The following is a 25,703-nucleotide window of genomic DNA, read 5'->3' as shown; positions in this document are numbered from 1 at the left end:
GCCCTGGGCACCACACCCAAACCGACAGACCATGCACGCAACCTGGGCTTCATCCTGGACTCCTCCCTCTCCATGACCAGGCAAGTCAACAACGTCTCCTCGGCATGCTTCAACATCCTACGCATGCTACGGAAGATCTTCTGGTGGATCCCCACCGAGACCAGGAAGACCGTCACCCAGGCCCTCGTCACCAGCCGACTGGACTACGGCAACGCCCTCTACGCCGGTACCACCGCCAAGCTCCAGAAGAGACTCCAGCGGATCCAGAACGCCTCAGCCAGACTCATCCTCGACATCCCACGAACCAGCCACATCTCCGGACATCTGAGAGACCTTCACTGGCTCCCCGTCAACAAAAGAATCACCTTCCGCCTCCTCACCCACGCACACAAAGCCCTACACGACCAAGGCCCGAGCTACCTCAACAGCCGAGTCAACTTCTACACTCCCAAACGCCACCTCCGATCAGCCAACCACACCCTCGCCGCCGTCCCCCGCATCCGAAGAGCGACTACAGGAGGAAGGTCCTTCTCCTACCTGGCCGCCAAGACCTGGAACTCCCTCCCGACCGACCTGCGCCTGACCCAAGACCACCTCTCCTTCAGGAAGAAGCTGAAGACCTGGCTGTTCGAGCAAGAGACCCCCCCCCCCCCCCCCCCCAGCGCCTTGAGACCCTACGGGTATGTAGCGCACTTTATAAGTGTCACTGATTGATTGATTGATTATTATTAAAGTCAATGCTAACCACTGTGTTATGTTCTGAATGCTGAGTTTGTGCTTCTCCAGACCAAGCACTCTTAAAAAATACCTTCCAATATGTGAGTCCTACACCTTGTAGTCCCCTTTGTCGTATGTAACATTTTCTACACACATATTATTTATTGTCTTTCTGTGTGTGTGATATAAAGGGCCCTGACAGCCTACACAAAACAAATTAAATATATGTGACAGAGGGGCAATGGAGAGATGAGACTGTTGGAGGTTGATAGTAAGGGAACCATTCAAGAACCATAACAAAGATTGTTGTATCCTGGTGCATGGTAAGGCCATCATTTACTATGCTTTAAAAGCTATTACAATTCAATATATAATGACGTGTTGTGGAATACATAATTTGCCCCCAACTTTTCTTGGGGGAGAGCCCCATAAAGCCCCTTTGTAGTGTCCAGGCTCCCTCGCTACATTTGTTGTGCACCCTAGGGGGACTGTGCTGACAACATTTGCCAGGGCTGTTTTGGGTTTCCAGTCCAGTCCTGGCAGGAGTAGGATACTCGTAATGCGAATTAAAACCAAACATTGAAAAGTTAGTCGCTGAGATCCAGAACCAATTAAGAATTTCCTAGCTGATTACATCATTGTTATAATGATGCCATTTCAATTGCTGTGGATTCAGTTGCTGTTGCTGTGCTTGTTGATGGGTTGCATATTAAAGCTACTCTACAACTACTCCTGGATTTGAGTGCTTTTATCACCTTCCCATGAACATCTTTCGATTTTTGCACATCTTTTCACTATAAAATACCAAACCCTTTAGTAATTAGAGTATTTGTTTGGTGTGGACATGTGTGTTTATTTTTTTCAAAATGCGGTTTTAATGTTTGAAATTTAAATCATACAAGTTGCAAGGTGGTCTTCGGGTTCCAATAGTGACTCAATGGGGGTCCTCAGGAGTCAAACGTTTGGGAACCACTGCTCTAGACCATCCAGATGACTACCCCCACCCTAAAGAAGTGGCATCTGTCACCACCACAGCCACTGCTGGTGGTGGGTATAAGGATTTCCTACAGCTACTGCCGAGGTTGTCTGCCACTGATCACTATTGAAGATCTGTTGCAGTTTCAACAAGAAGGGATCCACTTCTGTCATTACAGCTGATCGCAGCAAAAAGACAGAAGTGGATGCCTGCTTGTGCCCCGGTGGTACCGACATAAAAAAACAAGCGAGCTGCGCCTCGTGCTGGCAGCAGGGGGGAGGGAGAGAGGAGGGGGCCTGCGCCTGCTTCCCTTACGGGAACAAGCGCTGACACCATATGTTTGCAATTTAATTACAAACATATGTTATCAGGGCTCGAGCCCGCAAGGGAATAGCCACACGTGCACGCGTTGCCATTGAAGGCAATGGAACGTGTGCACTGTTGTGGCTTAAAAAGGGGACCGATGGCTAAAGGCCTCCTCCTATGCAGCTCATGCGTGATGCGTAGGTGAGACCTAAAAATGATCTTGATGTTGTCCATCGTATTGTCCCATTTCAGCAGAAGACACCCCTGGAGGCCTACATGTGCTAGAGTGTGAGACTGATCATCAAGACACAAGAAATCAGCAGACCTAACAGGCAAAGGACCATCAGACTGGGACATTTTGCTCCTTTCTGAAACAAAGAAATCGCATCCCAAATATCCAGATTCCTCTGAGGAGGAGTGTAGGCTATGAGAGATGTTGTGTGAAGCATAACCTGTATAATCAGAAGGCACTGTGAGGGCTCCAGGTACGACTTGGATAGGTTTATGGAGATTTTCAGGTGGAACCACATCCAAGTGGCACAGCAGGGTTGCTGTGGTGTTCAGATGGTCAGACACCAGCAAATCCACCTTCATCAGCCAGTTGCTGAGGTACAGGAATACTGAGATTGCCCTCCCGTGCAGATGTGCCACTACCACTTACATCACCTTGATGAAGGCTGGGAATGGCAACATAAATCTGAACGGTATGACTATGAATTGGTAGTGGGTGGAACCTACCATAAAGCACACATACCTCCTGAGTGACTTCAGAATTGATACATGGAAGTAAGCTTCCTGTAATTTTAGGAACACCGTCCAGTCTCTTAGTTGCAGAGGCAGAACAACCTGTGTGAAGGACATATTGAATTTCTCCTTGCAAATAAATGCATTCAAGACCTTGAGGTCTAGAATGAAATGCAGTCCCCCATCCTTTTTAGGGACAAGGAAGTAGCAGGAGTAACACCCCTGCCCAATATACTGTTTCGGAACCAACTCTATTGCCCCTTTTTGTAAGCTGGCCATGAATTCTTGCTTGACAATGAGAGTGTGCTCACCTGACTGGTAGGAAAATACAGTGGGGAATGAAAGGGGAACTGTTAAAAGGAAAGTGTACAACCCATTTCTAAAATATGTAAGAAACACCAATCCGTCATAATGACCTTCTAAGTCATTAAACGGCATGACACCCCGACCCACACAGGCCACATGTTCCACTGAGGGGAAAATAAAACAACTTACCAGGAGGTGCTTAAGAGTAAGACGAAAAACAGCAAGAGGGCTTGTGAGCATGTTGAGGTTCTTGGATCCACTTCTGCCCTTGTACTGTGTTGTGAACTAGTTATGTTGCTGGACTGGTGGGGAGTGTTAATGCAAGAAAAGAGCATATTGAAAGAAGTTAGCCTGGCATATGATGTCCACTAGTTCTAGTGGGCAACTTGCACCAGTCTAATCGATCCTTATTGATGGTGGTTGTGAAGTCAACCTTATAGAAAGCTATCCTAGTGGTAGCATGGACCAGCAGTCATCAGGCTAAGACTTCAGAGAGCGTATTAAGCAAGTTGTTTTACCAATTATAATCCCTTGAGTACCAAATGAAAGGACACCACACAAGGTATATATCAAATATATATGTATTTATTCTAAACACAACCCCTCTGCACTCTTTATGAGGTCAGAGGTAAAAGTACAATACAAGTTACTCAATTAGCATACGATAAGTTGCACAGTAAACTTTATGCCCTAGGTGCCTCACAAACCATATATTATAATAGTGGTATAAGAACCACATGAGAATTAGAAAGCAGACCTGGGGCCTGTGGAATCGCTGGGTCTACTCTAAACAACCAAAGGTTAGGAAGTAGGAGGCCCACGGGAGACGTGTGCAGTGTCTAAACACAGCCGCGGGTTACCGTTGACTTTCTATGGGAAACAAACAAGTTACAAATTTACAATTTAAGGACACTTCCGGATTGACTACGATGGAACCCTTTTAAGCTAGGACACTTCGAGAGTCAAGACCCACGGGAGCACCGGAGTACTCGTGTTACCTCACCCAGGGAAGCCGGGTGCATAGGTGTCTTTTCGTGTCGGGTTTCGTCGTCGTTTTCAATGGAGAGCTGCAAAGAAGTGCTGCAGGCGACCAGAGGAAAAGTGTCCGAGTGGATCCAAGGGTAGATCGAAGATCTGTAGAACTTGAAAGCAGAAGGGACAGAGTCTGGGTCACTTGCCAGTGACCAGGGCGGCGATAGGAAGATGCCACCAGATGTCGGGTGATTTCAGGTGAAGATGTGAAGTTTGTCTATTCTTCCACGAGGACCATGAGGCGTCGATGACTACCAGGAGCTGGATTAGAGCTGTCCCACGGAGGATCTAGTTGACTGCGGTGTCGGTATCCGGACTGGACCCAACAAGCCTTGGCAAACGCAACCCACGCAGGATGTCGAGATTGGCTTCGGTGCAGACCAGCAAGGTCTGAGGAACTTCTCCTTTGCAGGGAAGTTGGAGCAAGCCTGGAGCAACCAGGGAAGCGGGTTAGATTCAAAGAAAGTCTTCGGGGGCTCACTAGCCAATGGACTAGGAACCGCGAAGACGCCTCGAGCTGAAATGCAAAAGCGGGGCCCACGGGTCACTCGTGGAGTGGGGTCCTCTAAGCTTCGGTGCAAATGGTGCTCGGTCTGGGGCTTCAAGCACCCCAATGCACGACTTCGAGTTACCTAGTGAAGTGAGTGCAGCTTGTAAAATGCAGGATGTCCAGGAGTTCCGGTCACACATCTCGCGTGTCCGCCACGGGTCTCAGCTTTGCTGTGAGCGAAGGTCGAGTCAGAGATATCTGGAAGTCCATGTCCTGTGTCGCAGATTCTTCGGGATCCGGCGGGAGCCTCGAAAATGCAGACCGGCAAAGTTGCTGTTGGTGCCTGTTTGAACAGGGTGGTCACTCCTTGACCACAAGGGAGATGGCTTCCGTCTTCCGGTCGAAATGAAATGTCGAAGGTCCAGGATATATGTTTCAAAGTTTCGTCCAGGGTAATCTAAAGACCTAGTGACTGGTTTCCTATACTTATACTAAGTTTAGGGACTGGACTACCCTTAAGGTCCCTCCTATGGGTGTACCAGGGAAGGGGGTGGTTACACCCCTTTACCTTCGTCCAGTTTCGTGCCAAAGCTGGGGCAGAGTGCCCCAGCAACCGGTTTGAACTGGGAAATGCATGGAGCACCTTGTGTGCCCCAGGCAGTGTCTGGAAAGCATTCACTGAATGCAGCCCTCCCTGCCCCAATACACAAAAGCCCGTCTGGGGAGGTGCCAGCCCCTCCTTGGACAGGAAACCTATTGTCCAGGCCTCCCCTGCCGGAGTTTCGTCCAGCAACAGGAGGTCACTACATGTCTTCTCCCACTAGAAGGGTGGAAAGCTACCCCAGCCGCCAGGACTGGCGTGTTTGACACCTTACACAACATGTTTTGATAAAGCCAAACGAAAGTTAGCATTAACTGTTAGAATTATAATACACTTAAGAGTATATGGTATGGCTATATCATAGAACAGCTATAAGGAGATGGTTCCGAAAGCTGCAGAGGGGCTCAGCTCATGCTAGGGCAGGCTCTCACATAAAACCAAGCACTCTGCCTCCAGGATTGTTAAGGCCTGCCATAGGAGTCTAGGTGTATATGTGTTTATATGTGTATATAGATATATGAATAATATATATAAGTTAGGGGTGATTACACCACCTAACCCAGGCTGTGTGAACAGACCTGTGGTGTCAGTTTGGAAGGCAAACCAGGGGTGGCATAATACATGCTCCGGCCCCTGGTAGGCCTAGGGGGCACCTATGGTACACTATACAGAGGCTCACAAGGGTGAACCAGTAACCAATCAGGTATGTACCTAAAGTACATGGTATCAATTTAGAGAGAGAGCATCTAGGCTGTGGGTCTGATTAGCAGGGCCACAGCCAGACTAAAGTCGAAAAACCAGAGAATCACAGCAAAAAGTGAGGGTTACCATAGGAAGCAGACCCTACTCGCCTACACGGCCCCCCCGCACATCCCACTCCCCCAAACGCAGGGACATTAAACTAACCTTGACCAGTTGAGTCTTCATGTTCTAAGTGGAAATATCCGGAGAGTCCATCTGCATTAGCATGGTTACTCCCAGGTCTATATTCCACTGTAAAGTCCATCCCCTGTAGGTAAATGGACCACCTGAGCAGTTTGGGATTTTCACCCTTCATCTGTTTTAGCCACAAGAGGGGCTTATGGTCTGTCTGAACTTTGAAGTGAGTACCAAACAAGTATGACCTCAGCTTCTTCAGGGCCCAAACCACAGCAAAGCCCTCTCAATAGCTGACCAACGTTTCTCTCCAGGGGTCAGCCTTCTGCTAATATAAGGTACTGGCTGGTCTTGACCACCTTTATTCAATTGTGATAGCACAGCCCGTACCCCCAACTCAGAAGCATCTTTTTGAACAATTAATTATTTGGAGTAATCTCGACTTTGCAGAATTGGTGCAGTGCACATGGCCTGCTTCAGGTCATAAAATGCCTTTTGATAGCTGACTGTCCACTGAACTTTCTTTGCAATTTTCTTGGAAGTTAAGTCATTAAGGGGTGTCACTATGGAACCATACCCCTTGACAAATTTCCTGTGATACCCAGTCAGGCCCAAGAAAGCTCTGACCTGAGTCTGGGTGGTTGGAGCAGTCCAGTCCATTATGGTCTGGATTTTGCTCTGCAATGGTTGAACCTGGCCTCCACCTACAAGGTGGCCCAGGTATACAACCTGACTCTGCCCTATCTGGCACTTGGTAGCCTTGATTGTGAGGCCTGCCTTTTGCAGGGCCTCCAACACATTCTTCAGGTGCATCAGGTGATCTTCCCAGGTGGAGCTAAAGACAGCAATATCATCTAGATAAGCTGCACAGTAGTCATCCAGGCCTGAGAGAACTTTGTTCACCAACCTTTGAAATGTGGCAGGTGCATTTCTCAGACCAAAGGGCATTACCACAAATTGATAATGTCCACCAGGGGTTGAAAATGCTGTCTTTGACTTTGCATCATCAGCTAGTCTGATCTGCTAGTAGCCAGCTGTCAGGTCAAATGTGCTCAAGAACTTGGCAGATACCAATCTGTCTATGAGCTCATCTGCCCTGGGTATTGGATGGGCATATGTCCTAGTGACAGCATTGAGACCTCTGTAGTCCACACAAACCACCTCATCTCTCTCTTACCATCTTGGGTGTGAGGTTTAGGCACAATGACTACTGGACTGGCCCAAGGGCTCTCTGAGGATTCAATGACTCCCAATTCCAACATCTTCTGGACTTTTATCCTGATACAGTCCCTGACATGATCAGGTTGCCTGTAAATCTTACTTTTAACAGGCAGACTGTCCCGTGTCCACTTCATGAATGCACCACATAGTCTGACTTGGAGTCAAAGAAAACATATGTCTGTATGCCTGCAGAACTTCCACCTCTTCCTCCTGTCCCTCATCAGTAGCCATGAGCGAGCCCATGTCTGCCCTGTCACCATATGGTTTCAGTCTGTTGACATGAAGCACCCAGTGGGGGCTCCTGGGAGTTCCAAGGTCAACCAAATAGGTGACTTCTCCCTTTTGCTCAAAAATAGTGTGGGGTCCACTCCACTTGTCCTGGAGAGCTGCTGGGGCCACAGGCTCCAACACCCACACTTTCTGTCCTGGCTGGCAAAACAGTCAGTACAGCCTTTTGGTCATGTCAGGCCTTTTGCAATTCCTGACTTGCCTCAAGGTTTTCGGATGCCTTTTTCATGTACTCTGCCATCCGGGAGCGGAGACCAAGTACATAGTCCACAATGTCTTGTTTGGGAAGTTTGAGAGGTACCTCCCATCCTTCCTTCACCAGACAAAGGTGTCCTCTTACAGGATGCCCAAACAAAAGTTTAAAAGGGCTGTAGCCAACCCCCTTTTGTGGGACCTCTCTGTAGACAAATAAAAGGCAGGGCAGCAGGATGTCCCATCTCCGCCTGAGCTTTTCAGGGAGACCCTTAATCATGCCCTTTAAGGTCTTGTTGAATCTCTCAACTAGACCATTGCACTGAGGGTAGTTGAACTTATAGTTCACTCTACACTCCTTCCACATTGCAGTTAGGTAACTAGACATGAAGTTTGCACCTCTGTCTGATACAACCTCCTTAGGGAAACCCACTCTTGAGAAAACTCCCAAGAGGGTTCTTGCCACAACAGGTGCTGTAATGGTCCTAAGGGGAATAGCTTCTGGGTATCTGGTGGCATGATCCACTACCACCAGAATAAACCCGTGCCCAGAGGCTGTTTGGGGATCCATTGGTCCAACAATGTCAATCCCTACTCTTTCAAAGGAAACCCCCACCACCGGTAGTGGTATAAGGGGGGCCTTTGTAGTGCCACCTGATTTGCAACTGGCTTGGCAGGTGACACAGGAGCGACAAAACTCCTTGGTGTCTTCTGACATGTGAGGCCAGGGTAAGTGAGGGACAAGCCTGTCCCAAGTCTTGTTGTGGCCAAGATGTCCTGCAAGGGGAATAGCATGGGCTAGTATCAAAAGGAAGCCCCTGAATGCCAAAGGTATGACCAACCTCCTGGAAGCTCCAGGCTTGGAGTCTCTAGCCTCTGAATACAGGAGCCCTTCATCCCAGTAAACCATATGGGTCCCACTAGCATTCCCTGCAGCCTCAGCAGCAGCTTGCTGTCTGAGGGATTCTGGAGAAGGGCAGTCCAACTGTGCCTGCCTCAGATCTGCCCTGAAAGGTCCCCTGTCCCAAAAATCTCAACCTGATCAGGCTCAAGCTCTTCTAGGACAGTTCCTTCTTGGGTCTCACAATCAGCTTCATCAGAAGGCTGATCCTCATCCTGAGGCAGGGGGGAATGCATTGCCTTAACCCTACTGTTCTCCTCCTGGTAGGCAACTGGTCCATTATTACAGAATCCAGCCCCTGTTCAGTGTTGAATTTTTTAACCTGTGACCTAGTCACAGCAAGCACATGTGCTGAGATGCCTAGCATTTCTGCACGTGTCCTATACTCCACTTCAGACCAGGCTGAAGTCTCTAGGTCATTCCCAAGCAAACATTCTACAGGGAGGTCTGAGCTAACAACAACCTTTTTGAGGCCAGTTACCCCTCCCCAGGAGAAATTAACAACTGCCATACTGTGTGTGGTAGTGACATTGCTAGCATTGGTCACTAGGTAATTTTCACCTAGTATGATCTGTTCAGGGTTCACAAAGCTGGGTGTCACAATTGTGACACTAGCACTTGTCCCCCCGTAGGCCTGAGCCACTTTATCATTAATAAAAGGAGTTTGTCTGTACTTGCCCAAGTTATTGGGTCACACAGTAGAGGACATGGCTATGTCTCCATCACAGATCAAAACAGCTTGAGTTGGTATGTTGACTAGGTCAGAATCCATCTCAGTTCCCAGGGTTACCCCCACTACACCCTTCTGTTGAGAACCACCACTTGGAGCTGAACCAGGGGGAACAGTTGCCTTAGGGGCAATGGTGGCTGGAGCGTCTCCTTCGTGTTACAATCACTGGCCCAATGAGTATTACTCTTACACAGGGTTTCTTTTGGACTTCTTTCTTTTTAGATTGTTGGGAACCCCCAGCATTAGAAGCTTTTTGGGGACCTTGAGAAGACTTCTGGTCTTTTGCTCCCACCCCACCCTTTAGGTCTTGCTTCTTCTGATCACCACCTTGGTTCTGTACCTTCTGCTTCACCCTGGTTCTGACCCATTTGTCTGCCTTCTTACCCAATTCTTGGGGAGAGCACAAATCAGAGTCAACCAGGTGTTGATGCAATAGCTGGTTCTGACAGTTATTAAGAATCTGTTCTCTCATTATAAGGTTATACAATCCTGTATACAGTCACCTACTATACTGCCCAGTAATCAACCTTCCAGAGCTGTAGCAGCACAATCTACAAAATCTGTCCAGTCCTGAGTCTGTGTCTTCTGGGTATCTACGAACAGCAACCTGTACTGCTCAGTGGTTAGGCCAAACCCATCTATTAGAGCCCTCTTCAGGACATTGTAGTTGTCAGCATCCTCTTCTTTAACAGTGAGGAGCTCGTCTCTTCCTTTGTCTGCAAAAGAGAGCCACAAGATTGCTGCCCACTGACTTTGCAGGCCCTCTCCAAAGCAGTTATCCACTTGTGGATATCATCCCCAATCTGATAGGGAGGGACAATCTTGTTCAGGTTTCTATGGGCATGAGACCGTTCCCTACCACTAGGGATATTGCTGCCACCAGTGGGCTCTAGCCCACACAATTTCTTCTCTCTATCAAGAGCTAGGGTCTCTTTGGCTAGGGCAATTTCTTGCCTCCTGATCCTAAGCTTGACTTCTTTCATTTTAGCTTTGTGCTCTCTTCTCTGAGGGGGAAGTCATTCTCCTTCGAGCAGAGGACCCTACTGATGAGTCAGAATGTTCAGATTCTTCTGAAAGAGATCTGCTTCTTCTGGGCACATCATTAGGCCTACGTAGAGGGATAGAGGGAGGCCTTCCTAGGCCCTCTCCACCCTCAGATAGTCCTGTGTTTCCCAGGTTAGGTTCACCAACCTCATCCTGGTCTGCATCCTCATCATCATCAGCATCATTATCCTGGGTGGGATTCCCACTAGGATCTTTTTCTGATTAGGGATGGCCCCCCTCCCTGCTACCCTGTGCCTCTGGGTCTGATGCTTTTTCTAAGTCATCTGCCACTAAAGGATTTACTAGGTGCTGGGTGGTTGGACTCTGTCCTTGCTTAGATTTCTGACAGCACACAAGCTTCTCAAATCTTGAAAAGTGGAAGTGTCGTACTTAGTTGTCTGCACATGGCTGACATCTGGCAGAGAGGCACTACCTCCTGCTCTTAAAGACATGACTAGTGTGGTGTGCTGTGTGCACCTACCTACACTACTTGTTTTCCTGAACTTATGTATTATAAGACTTGATTCATATGTACCTACAGGTACCTTTATGTGATTTTTCAAATGATAATCTCAAGATTATTTGGTAAAACAATGCAAGCTCTTATCCCATCCGCTGCACACCAATGTGAGAAGTTAGCCTGGCATATGATGCCCACTTGTTCTAGTGGGCACCTTGCACCAGTTTTAATCGACCCTTATTGGTGGTGGTTGTAAAGTCAACCTTATAGAAAGCTATCCTAGTGGTAGCATTGACCAGCAGTCATCAGGCTAAGACTTCAGAGAGCGTATTAAGCAAGTTGTTTTACCAATTATAATCCCTGGAGTACCAAATGAAAGGACACCACACAAGGTATATATCAAATATATATGTATTTATTCTAAACACAACCCATCTGCACTCTTTATGAGGTCGGAGGTAAAAGTACAATATAAGTTCCTCAATTAGCATACGATAAGTTGCACAGTATACGTTATGCCCTAGGAGCCTCACAAACCATATACTAAAATATTGGTATAAGAACCACGTGTGAATTAGAAAGCAGGTCTGGGGCCTGTGGAATCGCTGGGGCTACTCTAAACAACCAAAGTTTAGGAAGTAGGAGGCCCACGGGAGACGTGTGCAGTGTCTAAACACAACCACAGGTTACCATTGACTTTCTATGGGAAACGAACAAGTTACAAATTTACAATTTAAGGACACTTCCGGATGGACTACGATGGAACCCTTTAAAACTGGGACACTTCGAGAGTCAAGACCCACGGGAGCACTGGAGTACTCGTGTTACCTCACCCAGGGAAGCCGGGTGCATAGGTGTCTTTTTGCGTCGGGTTTCGTCGTCGTTTTCAATGGAGAGCTGCAAAGAAGTGCTGCAAGCGACCAGAGGAAAAGTGTCCGGGTGGATCCAAGGGGGGATCGAAGACCTGTAGAATCTGAAAGCAGAAGGGACAGAGTCTGGGTCACTTGCCAGTGACGAGGGCGGCGATAGGAAGATGCCACCAGATGTCGGGTGATTTCAGGTGAAGATGTGAAGTTGTCTCTTCAGCCACGAGGACCATGAGCGGAGCTGGTTTCGAGCTGTCCCATGAAGGATCTAGTTGACTGCGGTGCCGGTATCCGGACTGGACCCAACAAGCCTTGGCAAACGCAACACACGCAGGATGTCAAGATTGGCTTCGGTGCAGACCAGCAAGGTCTGAGGAACTTCTCCTTTGCAGGGAAGTTGGAGCAATCCTGGAGCAACCAGGAAAGCGAGTTAGATTCAAAAGAAAGTCTTCAGGGGGCTCACTAGCCAACGGACTAGGAACCGCGAAGACGCGTCTAACTGAAATGCGAAAGCGGGGCCCACAGGTCACTCGTGGAGTGGGGGCCTCTGAGCTCCGGTGCAAATGGTGCTCGGGTCTGGGGCTTAAAGCACCCCAATGCAGGACTTCGAGTTACCTTGTGAAGTGAGTGCAGCTTGCAAAATGCAGGATGTCCATTAGTGCCGGTCCCACGTCTCTTGTGTCCGCCACGGGTCTCTGCTTTGCTGTGAGCGAAGGTCGGGGTCAGCGATGTCTGGAAGTCCGTGTCCTGTGTCGCAGATTCTTCGGGATCCAGTGGGATCCTCTAAAATGCAGACCGGCAAAGTTGCTGTTGGTGCCTGTTTGAACAGGGTGGTCACTCCTTGACCACAAGGGAAATGTCTTCCGTCTTCCAGTCGAAATGGCATGTCAAAGGTCCAGGATATATGTTTCAAAGTTTCGTCCAGGGTAATCTAAAGTCCTAGTGACTGGGTTCCTATACTTATACTAAGTTTAGGGGCTGGACTAGCCTTAAGGTCCCTCCTATGGGTGGACCTGGGAAGGGGGTGGTTACACCACTTTCCCTTTGTCCAGTTTCACGCCAGAGTTGGGGCAGAGTGCCCCAGCAACCGGTTTGAACTGGGAAATGCATGGAGCACTTTGTGTGCCCCAGGTAGTGTCTGGAAAGCATTTACTGAATGCAGCCCTCCTGCCACAATACACAAAAGCCTGTCTGGGGAGGTGCCAGCACCTCCTTGGACAGGAAACCTATTGTCCAGGCCTCCCCTGCCAGAGTTTCGTCCAGCAACAGGAGGTCAGGCTTGCGTCTGTGACAGCAGCATCCATTTTGTGATGCTGAGGCTCTGTTTAACTTTAACCGGGTAAACCAGTAACTACATCTCTTCTCCCTCTAGAGGGGTGGAATGCTACCCCCGCCGCCCGGACTGGCGGGGGGTAGTATTCCAAAGTGTTTGACACCTTACACAACATGTTTTGATAAAGCCAAACCAAAGTTAGCATTAACTGTGAGAATTATAATACACTTAAGAGTATATGGTATGGCTATATCATAGAACAGCTATAAGGAGATGGTTCCGAAAGCTGAAGAGGGGCTCAGCTTATGCTAGGGCACCCACTCACATAAAACCAAGCACTCTGCCTCCAGGATTGTTAAGACCTGCCATAGGAGTGACTTATAGGTGTATATGTGTGTATATAGATATAGGTATACTATATCTAAGTAAGTGGTAATTACACCACCTTGCCCAGGCTGTGTGAACAGACCTGTGGTGTCAGTTTGGAAGGCAAACCAGGGGTGGCACAATACATGCTGCAGCCCCTGGTAGGCCTAGGGTGCACCTCTGCCCTGGGTACCTATGGTACACTATACAGGGGCTCACAATGGTGACTCAGTAACCAATCTGGTATGTACCTAAAGAACATGGTATAAATTTGGAGAGAGAACAGCTAGGCTGTGTGCTTGATTAGCAGAGCCACAGCCAGACTAAAGTCGAAAAACCAGAGAATCAAATCAAAAATTGGGGGTAACCATAGGAAGCAGACCCTACTCTCCTACACATATCCCCTGTATAGTCGCAAAATTAGTTGAATTGCCCGTGAAAATGATAGGCAGGGGAAGCCATCTGAGGGAATGAGCAGTGACTCATCATTTATTAAACCACTTGAGGGTAAAGTCTGGACAGGACACTTCTCTGTACCTTTGATGAAGCGGAGGGGCTGGAGAATAAAGAATGCTGAGCCCAATGTTTGTTGCATGACTGAACCATGACGATATCTGCCTGACACTCCTTTAGTGCTTTTTGAATGCTTGAGGCCCCACTGGTTGCATGACCGCAGATCATGTGTAGGATCCAAGCACCACAGACAGACCTTGCGAGGGCCTGAAATGTTTTATCCATAGCAGAAAGGACTGGTTTTGAAGCCCAACTTTGTAGGTGGACACATCCTGCCAAGCACTGAAAAAGCAAAGTATTTCATAGAAAATGTTCCATGAAGAGCTGCTCAGGATCAGTGTTGATTGGCTTAGAAAAAAAGTGAACAGATGTCAGGATACTGGGTGGTGCTATGTGGCTCCAGTAATATCATATCAGGGGTGGAACCCAAAGCCAAAACGAATCCATTGACTGGCGTACAAAAGCGGTTGAAATTTTTCCAGGTCTATTCTGGTGTATTGAAAAGATGAGATATCCCCTGGTAGAAGTATCCATCAGAATTGCTATTTTGTGAACCAGATGAGGAATCGGTGGTCTGTAGTCCTGGGTGGAATTCCAGACCATAATCTCATTCTACATATATAAAGAGGATAGTGGGAAGATCTGCAACAGATGGGAACTGTGTTGTGAAAATTACAGTGGCCGTTCCCACTGAGAAAATCCTTTGTAGGTGAATGACAGAGATAGTATCAAGTATCTGACCAGGTGCAAGCAGAAGTGGTCAGGTTTGCCCTATAGGCTTCTTCTGTTGAGTTCAGGTTTGGGTAAATCTATATTCAACCATGGTGATCATGGTTTATATTGGTTTTGAATGTGAATTTGTCCAGGATAGGTCTGGCCTTGAAGCAAATGGGGACAAATCTGGTATCAGCAGAAGGAGGCTAATTGTGAAGACATATTAGTCATCCCAGCCTACAGTCAAACCTGTTAAACTTGTACAATTGACAGGTTAGCTTCCTCACATCTAGAAATAGTGTGACAATCATTTCCAGCCATATTAAAAAAAAATGTTCCATGAATGTTATAGTTCGTAGACTCTGATATTGTATTTTTAACAAAACAAAATGTCTTTATTGAACTGTGGTGGATAGGTAGCATCAACAAAGGCCAACAAGGCGAGACACAAACAAACATTCTAACAAGAAGTCTCACTGCCATCCCAGATTACCACACAAAAATAAATATACATTCAGACTTTGTGTAGGTGACTGTCCCTCAATTAGATAATGAGAATGTTATACAATTCATAAAGCTAGTTGTATGCACATCAGCAATGACCCTCAGGCCTAAATCATTCACTTCGTTCGCCAGAATTTGAGATTCACTGTGTCTGAGACTTTTGGTTTCCATCATGAAGGCTCACTTTCTGTCTGTAAGGCTCCAGTCTATGAGACTAGGGCCAGATGTATGACCATTGCCAATTGTGACTCGCAAATTGCGTCAAATTGCGAGTCGCAATTGTCAATGTACAACAGTGTCTGAGACAGTTTGCGTTTCCCAATGGGGTCGCAAATTGCATGCCTCATGCATATTAATGAGGCTGTCGCAATAAGCGACCCCATTGGGAATGGCTGGCACTCCCAGGGATGGTGGCCTACTGGGGTCAGCAGACCACCATGACTGGGACTGCTTTTAAATAAAGCAGTTTTTTTAATGCATCCTGTTTCCCTTAATGGAAAATGGGATGCATTTAAAAAAAAAAAATGAAACGTTTTTGTTTAATTTTTTAAGGTCAGGTAGTGGTCCCTGGGACCACTGCCTGCTCTGAAAAAATGTTTGTCACCCATTCACAAGGGGGAAGGAGTCCCCTGGGAACCTCTTCCGGTTTGCGAATGGTTTACCACCCTCTTGAAGAGGAAGGTAAACTGTGAGTGTTTTGCAACCACAATTACAGTCGCAAACATTATTGCATTGGGTTCAGACTCGCTATTAGGGACGCCCTCGGAACGCCCCTTCCTAATATCGAGTCGCTAACCCTATTTTGCGAGTCGCTTTTTAATTAACGAGTCGCAAAATAGGGTTAGTACATTGGCCACAGGTTTTTTGCATGCGCAAACGGATCTTTAACCCATTTGCACATGCAAAAATCTGTTGTACATCTGGCCCTAGGCCCTTAAAAGAGTTTGGCAGCTGGGACTCGATTCTGGTGTCCCACCTGCCATATTACAAGTGCATATTTGCCTGTGGCTTTTGTAATAAGGTGGGTTGGACATCCATTACGCTTTGACAGAGTAATCCATCAGCCAAACTCTAAATATGGCCCTTACTTCCTGAGCTATATAAGAACCACTATACCTACTAGGACCTTCGGTCTTCTTTATAGAGGCATTGTAAAGAAAAAATATAATACTAAAGTTCAAAAGGACAAAATAAAGTGGTGTAAACTCTTTCCCAAAGGATGCAGATCGATTTATTATCAAGTTTGCAAAAGAGTGGAGAGTACACCTCGTAGCTCAATAGACATCATCAATATACTGTATGCTGAAGGACATCAAAGCTTAATTTTATAAATACTGATGGTTTGGATGGGTTCTGAAGACATGGGGTTTGGTGACACATGGTTGCAGGGAAGGAGCAGGTGTACAAAGTGATGGTTGCAATATATTCAATGCTCCTTGCCATTCAGTCCAGCAGAAAGTAAAGCAGGCAAGTTTTACGTCTTACCAAGAATCCTGCTGTCTATGGTGCAGTAATCGACCAGTCCGGCACCTGGCCACAGATTGACCGCACGACGCAGTGAGCGGTAAAAACTATCTTCAGTGATCCCTTCACCACGAATGTTAAGCGTCTGGCTCTGTCTGGAAATAAAATAAAGTGCATTAATCTTGAAGCACTGTTCAATTGTACAGTGTCCATTTTGTTATATTCGCATTGCTCACTCTATCTCCAGCATTCCTCATCCATCATTCCTAATACATTATTCTCTTACTCACCCCATTGTTCAGCACTCCTCCTCACTTTAAGAGTAATAACTACAATGGACAAATTATGAAAGAGGGGCTGAAAGAGGATCCACAGCCTTTGCTGTGCACCATGCCACAAACTTGTTCCATCAACAGGCATATACCGACTTAGTGGAGGGACGCCTGGCTGCCAAGAAAATGTTACAGACTTCGGGAGAAAGGTCAAAAGCTGTGAACTGTTGCCGCTCAATCTCCATGCAAGGAGGTGGAGACTGGACAGGTTCGGTTGATGTTGTTGGTGAACACCTGCACCACTTTCCCTTTGAGAGAGGGAAGTAATGCCTTCAGTGCCAGACGAATCGTCCAAAGCTCCAGTAGGTTGATATAGAGCCCGGATTCCGCTGGAGACCAAACACCTCTGATCTCTCCCAAATGGCCATCACAGTGGTGACGCATCTGTCACCACTGTGAGGTCTGGTTGGGGAATGGTGGGTGGGATCCACCAGTAGAATGCAGGAGGCCATGAGGCCCAGCAGCCTCAGGTTCATTCTCACCAAAATCCGGGATAAATCAATCAATCAATCTTCTTGTAAAGCGCAACTAATCACCCATGAGGGGTGGGGGTGGACGGTGGGTCTGTGGTTCAGTCTAAGAGCCAGATCTTGAGGTCCTTCCAGAATTGCGGCAGTGATGGCGATTGCCTGAGCTGCAGAGGCAAGAAGGTCGTGCTCTTCAAAGCGAGGTAGGAGAAGGATTTTCCTCCAGCCATGTTCTTGCAGATCCATAGGATGGTGGCCAAGGCCAGTTGGGCGGAGACGTTTAGTGGAGTGTAGAAGGAGAGGCGGTGGATGAGATATGCAGGTCCGATGTTGATGAAGGCATTTTAGGTGTGTGTGAGGAGCTTGAAGATAATTCTTTTGTTGATAGGAAGCCAGTAAAGGTCTTTCTGGTGGCTGGTGATGTGGCTGCAGCACGGGATGTTCAGGATCAGTCTGGCAGAGGTGTTCTGGATGTTCTGCAGTTTCTTTAGGAGTCTCTGGGTAGTGCCAGCGTAGAGAGCATTGCCGTAGTTGAGTCTGCTGCTGATGAGCGCAAGTGTGAAAGTCTTCCTGGACTCTGCGGGGACCCACTTGTCTAACGAAGCAGGCAGAGCACGAGAAAGCTGGACGACAAGACACCGTTAATTTGGCGGTTCGTTGAGAGCAAGGAGTTCAGGATGTTGCTGAAGTTTCATGCGTGATCCTTGGGTGGGGTTCGAGCTCTGCGGGCCACCAGGAGTCATCCAAGGCAGAGGGGGTGAAGCCCAAGATGAGGACTTTGGTCTTGTCTGAGGTGAGCTTGATGCAGCCAGGTGGCAACGGCCTTCTTCCCATTATGGAAGTTGCTCTTGGCATCTGTGAGGGAAAGAATCAGCTGGGCGTCATCGGCATAGGATACGATGTTGAGCCTTTGGCTTCTGAAGATGGCTGTACGCTAGGCCATGTAGATGTTGTAAAGGGTGGGGCTAAGGGAGGATTCCAGAGGCACTCCGCAGCGGATCTCTGTGGGTTCCGAGTTGAGCCGTGGGAGTCTGACTTTCTGTACGGTCAGTGAGGAAGGAGCAGATCCATTCTAGGGCTTTGTCGCAGATTCCGGCGTCGTGGAGTCTTATGCAGAGAGTATGGTGGGAGACTGTGTAGAAGGCAGCTGAGAGGTACAGGAGGATGAGGGTACATATGTCATCTGTAGCGGCCTGGAGATAAGTCTTGGTTCTGTGGTTGCTCCTGAAGACCGATTGGAAGAGGTCCAGGATGTGGTTCATTTTGATAAACTCAGAGTTGGGCGTTGATTAATTTCTCCATGGCTTTGGCTGAGAAGGGATGCAGTGAGATGGGTCTGTAGTTCTTGAGGTCCGTCGGGTTGGCAGAAGGTTTCTTCAGCAGGGGGTTGATCTCTGCATGTTTCCAGTTTTCAGGGAAGGTGGCGGTCTCGATGGAGCCATTGGTGTGACAGAGTTCAGGGCCGATGAAAGTGCTGGTTCTGTTGAAGATGTGGTGAGGGCAGGGATCAGAGGGGGCTCTGGAGTGGACGCTCTTCATGATCTTGAAGGTGTTGTCTGAAGTGAGGGTGGTCCAGATGGTCAGGGTCTGCTGGGGTCATTGGGTGCAGTGGTTGCGGGTGGGGTGGGAGGGTCTTGGGTAGCGAATCTGTCATAGATCTCCTTGATCTTGCAGTGGAAGAAAGTGGTGAGTTTGTCGCAAGGGTCTTGCAAGGGGAAATGTCTGATATCTCTGTGCTGGGTTTGGCGGATTCTGTGACCACAGTGAAAAATTGTTTGCTGTTGTGTGCGTTAGCATAGATGTGTTCCTGTATTGCTGCTTTCCATGTTGGTCTAGTGAGGTGGTGGTAGGTGGTGTGGTCTGCAGGTGCGTCTGGACTCTTGGAGGGCAGGGGAGAACCAGGCTTTCTTTCTTTCTTCGAGGGCTGATTGCCTGAAGGTTTCCTGAGGGGAGCCACTGTGTTAGCATAGTCGGAGATCCAGCGGTGGAGGTTGCGTGCTGAGGTATTGGTGTCCGTGGATGTCAGTGGTGGGGTTTTGCTGAGGGAGGTGGTGAGCTTGTTTTCGCTGATCTTGTTCCAGCTTCTACAAGAATGGCAGTAGGAGTGGTGGCAAATGGTGAGTTTGGCGAAGGAGAAGTGGATGCAATGGTGGTCGGTCCAGTGTGGCTCAGAGGTGTGGCTGACGGAGATGCTACTTGAGGAGAAGATGGGGTCCAGCGTGTGTCCTGCTGAGTGGGTTGGTGACGTGACCAGTTGTTTGAGTCAGATGGTGGCAAGGTACTCCAGTAGAGATGAGGTGTTGTAGTTGTCATTGTTGTCCAGGTGGAAATTGAGGTCACTGAGGATGATGTAGTCCATTGAGGTGAGAGCGTGGTGAGCATTGCAAGTTGGTTATGGCTTCGCTGAAGGGTGGCGGGGTCCCGGAGGTCTATCGACAAGGGTGCCGCAGAGGGTGGTGTTCGGTTGGTATGGATCAGGAAGTTTTCCATGTCAGGTGAGTGAGTATCAGAGCTGGTTGTGAGGCGAAGGGTGTTTGTGGACAATGGCGAGGATTTCTCCCGGTCAGTGGACACGGTCCTTGTGGATAATCTTGCAGCCATTAGTGATGGCAGTTGCGATGTCCGGAGCTGAGGTGGGGTTCATCCAAGTTTCTGTGAAAAAGGCATTGTTGGGGAGATGGAGCCAAGCAGGTCCCAGATCTCTACGTCGGGTCTTCTGAGGGAGCGGGTGTTGAGTAGGATGCAGTAGAGGTGGTCGGTCTGGTTCGAGGGTCGTGAGGTCGGTGGGTCTGGTGCAAGGAGGCAGGTGAAGGTGCAGATGCGGTAGGTGAACAGGCCTTAGGTGTCCTTCGGAAGCGCAAGATGGCAGCATCTGGGTCGAGTGCGTGGAGGTTGCTGGCATCATAGCGTTGGGGGCAGAGGGAACTAGGGTCCCTGGCACTGGGTGCGAATGAGTGTAGATGCGCAGGCCTTTGACACGCCAGCTGCGCACGGCCATGCCGCAGCCGCCATTAATAAGTGGTGGGGTAAAGTTATGTTCATTAAATGCATTTTACAACTGAAATGAAAACATTCGTCCCTAAAAGCATTATTCCGTCTCCCCATCATCTCACGGGCAGCTGTACCTTTCCAAATGAACAATTTGCATTCCAAATGTAAAATAGTCCCAATTCAATGTGCAAGCCTCTTTGTAGAGGCTTGGTGAGGGGTAAATATCTGGGCACGGGGAGGGGTGGTAAAGATGTCATATCTGCTGCACTGTCTCCGGAGCTGAACCCTGGCAGCAGGTTCAGGGCTTTAAGTGGGCCGGGTCTCCCGGTGTTGAGCACCACCAGTTTATTCAATCGGGCCTCGAAACAGGTCTGTATCGGGCTCAGTTTTGTGCCTCCGCACAGGCGGTCCATATTTTACCAGACTGTAATGACAGCAGGCACATCGATGTGTGCGTGCTCACACTCCTCACTTCTCACTAGTGGAGAAGTTACGGTATGATGTCATGCCAGTTGAGCGTTGTAGGGGAAGGGAAATCCTTTACAGAGAGTCATTTTCTCTCTGGATTTCCCTTTTCTTTTTGAAACTCAGAAACAGCAACATCGTCGTGGGGTCACTAGGGCTTTAAGTTGAAGCTTTTTCAATATTATAAACAAGCCATAGTTGCTGATTATTTATCTTATGCAACTAACAACCATTGACAAACCCATTAGCCCTGGCTTGATATAGGTATGACATTACTTGTTGTATCAAATATCTGGATGCAATGACAGAAACAGCAAAATACAAGTCCGGCGGCACACCATGCTAAGCACAGATTTTTAGCTTATGTGTTTTAAGATACGCCCTTAATTACACAGCCCACGCCCCGTTAAGAGACCCCCCCAGTTTTTTCATCCCACTTAAAGCCCTGAGCAGGTCACAAATCACTGCGGTCAGGCATTGTGCACTGTTAACTTTTCAATCAACACAATCTGTCATTTCAGATTTGTACAATATTCCAAACGTTGCACATGCCCTCGCGCTCTGGTACTCCCTGGACCTCTGGAGATAGGAGGGACGGATATGGGGAGAGAGAGAGAGAGAGAGTGCCCCACACTGAGGCTGAAACATCGTTATCATAGCCCGAATATCCCAGACTTGCTGCCTGGGAGGATATGCTCGACACTGCACTGTGTCCAGAACTGCCCCGATGAAGGGGAGCGTTTGAGAGGGGGTCAGGTGTGACTTTGGCACGTTGATAGTGAACCCCAGCGAGTGCAGGAGGTTCGCCGTAGTCTGGAAGTCGGAGACGAGAGCCTGGGGCGAGGTCACTTTCAAAAGCCAGTCATCAAGATAGTAGAAGACTGAAACCCCTGATCTGCGCCACCTCCATCACTTTCTTGAATACCAGAAGGGCGCTGGTAAGGCCAAAGGGGAACACGGTGATCTGAGAGTGCTCGTGGCCTACCGTGATCCGCAGATAGCATCTGTGGCCTGGCAGGACAGAAATGTGAAAATAGGCGTCCTGCAAGTCCAGCACCACCATCCAGTCTCCAGGGTCGAGGGCAGACAGGACCTGAGTAAGGGTTAGCATTTTGAACTTCTCATTCCGGAGGAATTGGTTGACGGCCCTGAGATCTAGAATAGGACACAGGTCTTTGTCCATTTTGAGCACCAGAAAGTAGCGGGAATAGCAACCATGACCTACTTCTGGCGTAGGAAGCCTCTTGATGGCTCCCTTGGTCAAGAGAGCCGAGGCTTCCTGTCGGAGAAGTGCCAGATGATCCTCCCACATGCGATCACAAGACAGTGGCATGGAGGGAGGGGTAGTCTCGAAGGGGCGGGAGTAGCCCCTTCGGAGTATCTGTAAACCCACCTGTCTGACGTGATGGTTTGCTAGTGGGGGAGGTGATGGTGAATCCTGCCACCCACTGGCTGATGATGGCCGCAGAAAGGCAGACTAGGAAGGTTTGGAGGCAGCTGCAGGGGTGGGAAAGGTAGACTGGCCCTCTCGCTGGCCACCAGACCCATGTTGCTGGGTCCCACATCCACACAGAGACTAGGTATCTTGCGTGAACCAGTGGCTGTTCTGGTCTGGACGTGTCGGGGTGCCCCTTCCATAGCCACGAAAGGGGCAAAAAGCAGACCACGGCGAACAAGTCGCTGCTGCGAGGCCCAAAGATCTGGCTGTAGCTCGAGAATCCTTAAAGTGCTCGAGCTCAGAGTCTGCTTTGTCACCAAAAAGGAGACGGCCATCAAAGGGCATGTCCTGCAAAGTTGCTTGGACATCTCATGAAAAGCCAGAAGTCCTCAGCCAGGTGTAGCGCCGTAGGGCTACCGACATGGCAATCGTTCTGCCCAGTGAGTCGGTGATATCCAGTCCACATCGAATCGTGAATTTGGCTGCGTCTCTCCCATCTGCCACTGCCTAGGAAAGAACGGCCCGGGCCTTCTCCGGGCACTGAGGCAGCACATGCGCAACCGAAACCAGGATGGTATAGGAGTATCGGCCCAAGAAGCATGCAGTTTTCAAAGACTGCAATGCCAAGCTGGAAGAAGAGAACATGCGCTTCTAAAGGAAATGCAGCTTCTTGTATTCCCTATCTGGTGGAGCAAAAGGGAATGCGCCGTTAGAGGAAGAGGCTTGGATGACCAAGCTCTCTGGGGCAGGGTGTTTGGTGAGGAAAACTGGGTCGCCTGGAGCCGGGCGTTGGCCGCAGGCGATCGTCTGTTCCACACGAGCCCCTGTGCTGGGCTTGGACTAGGTGCCCAGAAGGACGTCAGTGAGAGCCTTGTTGAACGGCAAAAGGGGCTCAGATTAAGTTGGCGACAGATGAAGCACCTCCGTCAGGAGATTAGTACTGACTGCCACCGAAGGGAGCTGCAGGCCCAAGGACTCATCTGCCCTCCTCACCATCATAGCATAGGGCGCTCCCTCCTCCGTAGTCCCAGTAGGGGGAGAAAGCATGCCAAGGTCAGGAGAGGTGTCCAGACCACTCGCGTTACCCAGGTCCTCTCTCTAGTCCGGATCATCCAACTGGTCTGCTGAAGGGTCAGAAGACCCCTCCCAATTCTCATCACCACCTTCTGGGTGATAGGGAACACCAGGGATGAACAGGGGAACAAAAGTACCCTCCGGCATCAGATTTGACGTCGACCAATGTTGATCCGGCTCCAAGTCCACTTGGAGGTGAGGATGGGGACGCCGTCGGGCGGGGTCAAGGCCGGTGCCAGGGGCGTCGGCCCCAGGGAAGGTCGAGTAAGGTCGACTGCATCGATTCGGATCCAGGCCTGGATCCATGGGAGTCCGCCATGGCTGCAGCCGCCGGCATCGAAGGCCCAGGACCACCAACTGGTTTCGGGGGACCCAAAGGTGCGTCAGCAGAGTATCAGGCTGCTCAAAGATGGAGGGGAGAGCTTTGTAAAAAGCACAAAGATTGGCAGTGGACGCACCGGTTCCCGGAAAGGGAGGGAGGCAAGGAGCCGTCCCAGAAGCCGGCACCAAAGACAGAGCCTTAAAGCGACGATGCTCCGGGTCCCGCGTTGCGTCACTCGACCTACTGTGTGAAGGCGAGGAGCGGCGGTGCTTCTTCGCCTTCTTCTTGTGCTTCGACTTACCCGAAGACTTGGAGGACTTGGAGTGCAACTGCCGGGCCTCCAATAGCTTTCCGGACTGCTCCCGCAAAGACTTTGGATTCATGGCCCGACAGTCAGATCACGACCTCAGGTAGTCGTTGCGCTCCAAGCACGAGAGGCACACGAGGTGCGGGTCCGTCACAGACATCAGTTTTGGGATAGGCCTCGCAGGGCTTGAAGCCGGTTCATCGATGGGACATCCCTCGTCACCAGGAGTCGATGACTCAAAACAGAAGTCGACAAAAGTCAAAAAAAGCTTAGTCAAAAAGTGGCTAAAGGGTTAGCTCTCTCCGGATCTGCGCTAGGCATGCACAGAAAAAGAAAGAACTGACATCAGTGCGTAGGGGTGACGTCTATATAGACACCACAACGTCATCCCGCCGAAGAAGATGACGACAACGGACTCGGAGTCGACCAACGCCACCTACCGACGTGCAGGGGTACGGCTGAGAAAAAATTCTCCGGATCCAGTCTGACTCCTGGGGGTAATTCAAAGGTATGGAATCTATAACTAACAGTCTCTATCAGAAGAGAACACACATCCAGCATCAGTTTGACAGGTTAAAGCATAAGGGAACTTTTGCTTATTCACTGATTATACTCAGAAAAGGGTAGCTAATAACTCCTATAGAAACAAAGCGAAGAATTGGGACAGGGTAAACTTATGCATTATACAGACTTTCATTCAACAGAAGATTTATTTTCAGAATGTTGGTTGGGGTGCTTTTGATCATTCAGTATTTTACAACTAATTTAAATCTGGTTTCTAAAAGCATGTCAGGAACCATCTGGTTTCTAGCAAAAAAACAAAAAAAAGAGTATTCTCATGGTGGGGTTTACAATTAATTTTCAATATTGAATGTATGTTTATTCTGGGCAGACTTCTTCGATCAACACTTTTAGTCATCACTAGGAAAGAGAGAATCAGAAGGAGGTGTGATAAATAAGGAGTGTGAAATGAGGGATCTGAATTTAAGCATGAGTAGCAAGCGATGAGGATGTCCTAAAGATGACCTGGATGTGTCTATTTTAGGACATCATCATTTGTTCAATTTACACATGACTCTTGAACTGAGGACTGCATCATGATGGAAGAGGAATGATTGATGATTGTCAGCAGAAAAAGGGTTTCCTGCTTGGAGCTCTGGATAGCGTGTGCCCTCGGGTTCAACACAGCAAATTTTGTAAGGTTTTCAACTTTTCGGCTTAGCACACATGGCAATTATATTTGTGTGCAGAGCGCTTCCTGTGAAACAGAATGCACCCTACAGCTAGGCTATATAGTCTGGAGTGGCACACAAAGTGCTTCTACTTTTTCCTGGACATGACTACCATCAGCGCACCAGGCTGACAGCGGTGGCACTGAAAGAAAAGATTACAGGTCACCTGTCACCTGCAAGGGAAAGTCGCTTCATAGCCTCTTTTCTTTTTAAATTGGCATAACACGTGTAAACATTGATTTTGATTCCCCAAATCCAAGTGGTATGTAAGATGAAGGTTGGAGGCAGCAATGTGAATTGCAGGGCTTTTCTAGGACATGCCAGAGGTCCCTTGTAGAGGACCAGACTGAAAGGTACATAGGAGAGGAAACTGAAGGCCATTTCAAGTACAGGGCAATTGCCTTGTCCATTCCTGCCCTATTGTTCCCTCGACGGACTACACCCAAATATTAACAGTTGATAAATGGGATAGCGTCTCCTTTGTATTGCCT

General features: G+C 48.7%; 1 protein-coding gene across 4 annotated transcripts in view; it reads right to left on the bottom strand.

The window, feature by feature from the left end:
* Window positions 1-25,703, bottom strand: part of GHDC (GH3 domain containing) — a 240,302-nt gene that overhangs the window by 107,155 nt on the left and 107,444 nt on the right. For all 4 annotated transcript variants that reach the window (XM_086924132.1, XM_086924134.1, XM_086924133.1 and 1 more), the window contains one exon: window positions 16,606-16,739. In XM_086924132.1, coding sequence (XP_086780258.1) covers window positions 16,606-16,739 — 134 coding nt within the window. The remainder of the gene's footprint in view (window positions 1-16,605; window positions 16,740-25,703) is intronic.

Source organism: Lissotriton vulgaris, chromosome 5 (genome assembly GCF_964263255.1).
Source record: "Lissotriton vulgaris chromosome 5, aLisVul1.2, whole genome shotgun sequence".
NCBI lineage: Eukaryota > Metazoa > Chordata > Amphibia > Caudata > Salamandridae > Lissotriton > Lissotriton vulgaris.
This window is presented reverse-complemented; position numbering and strand designations above follow the sequence as displayed.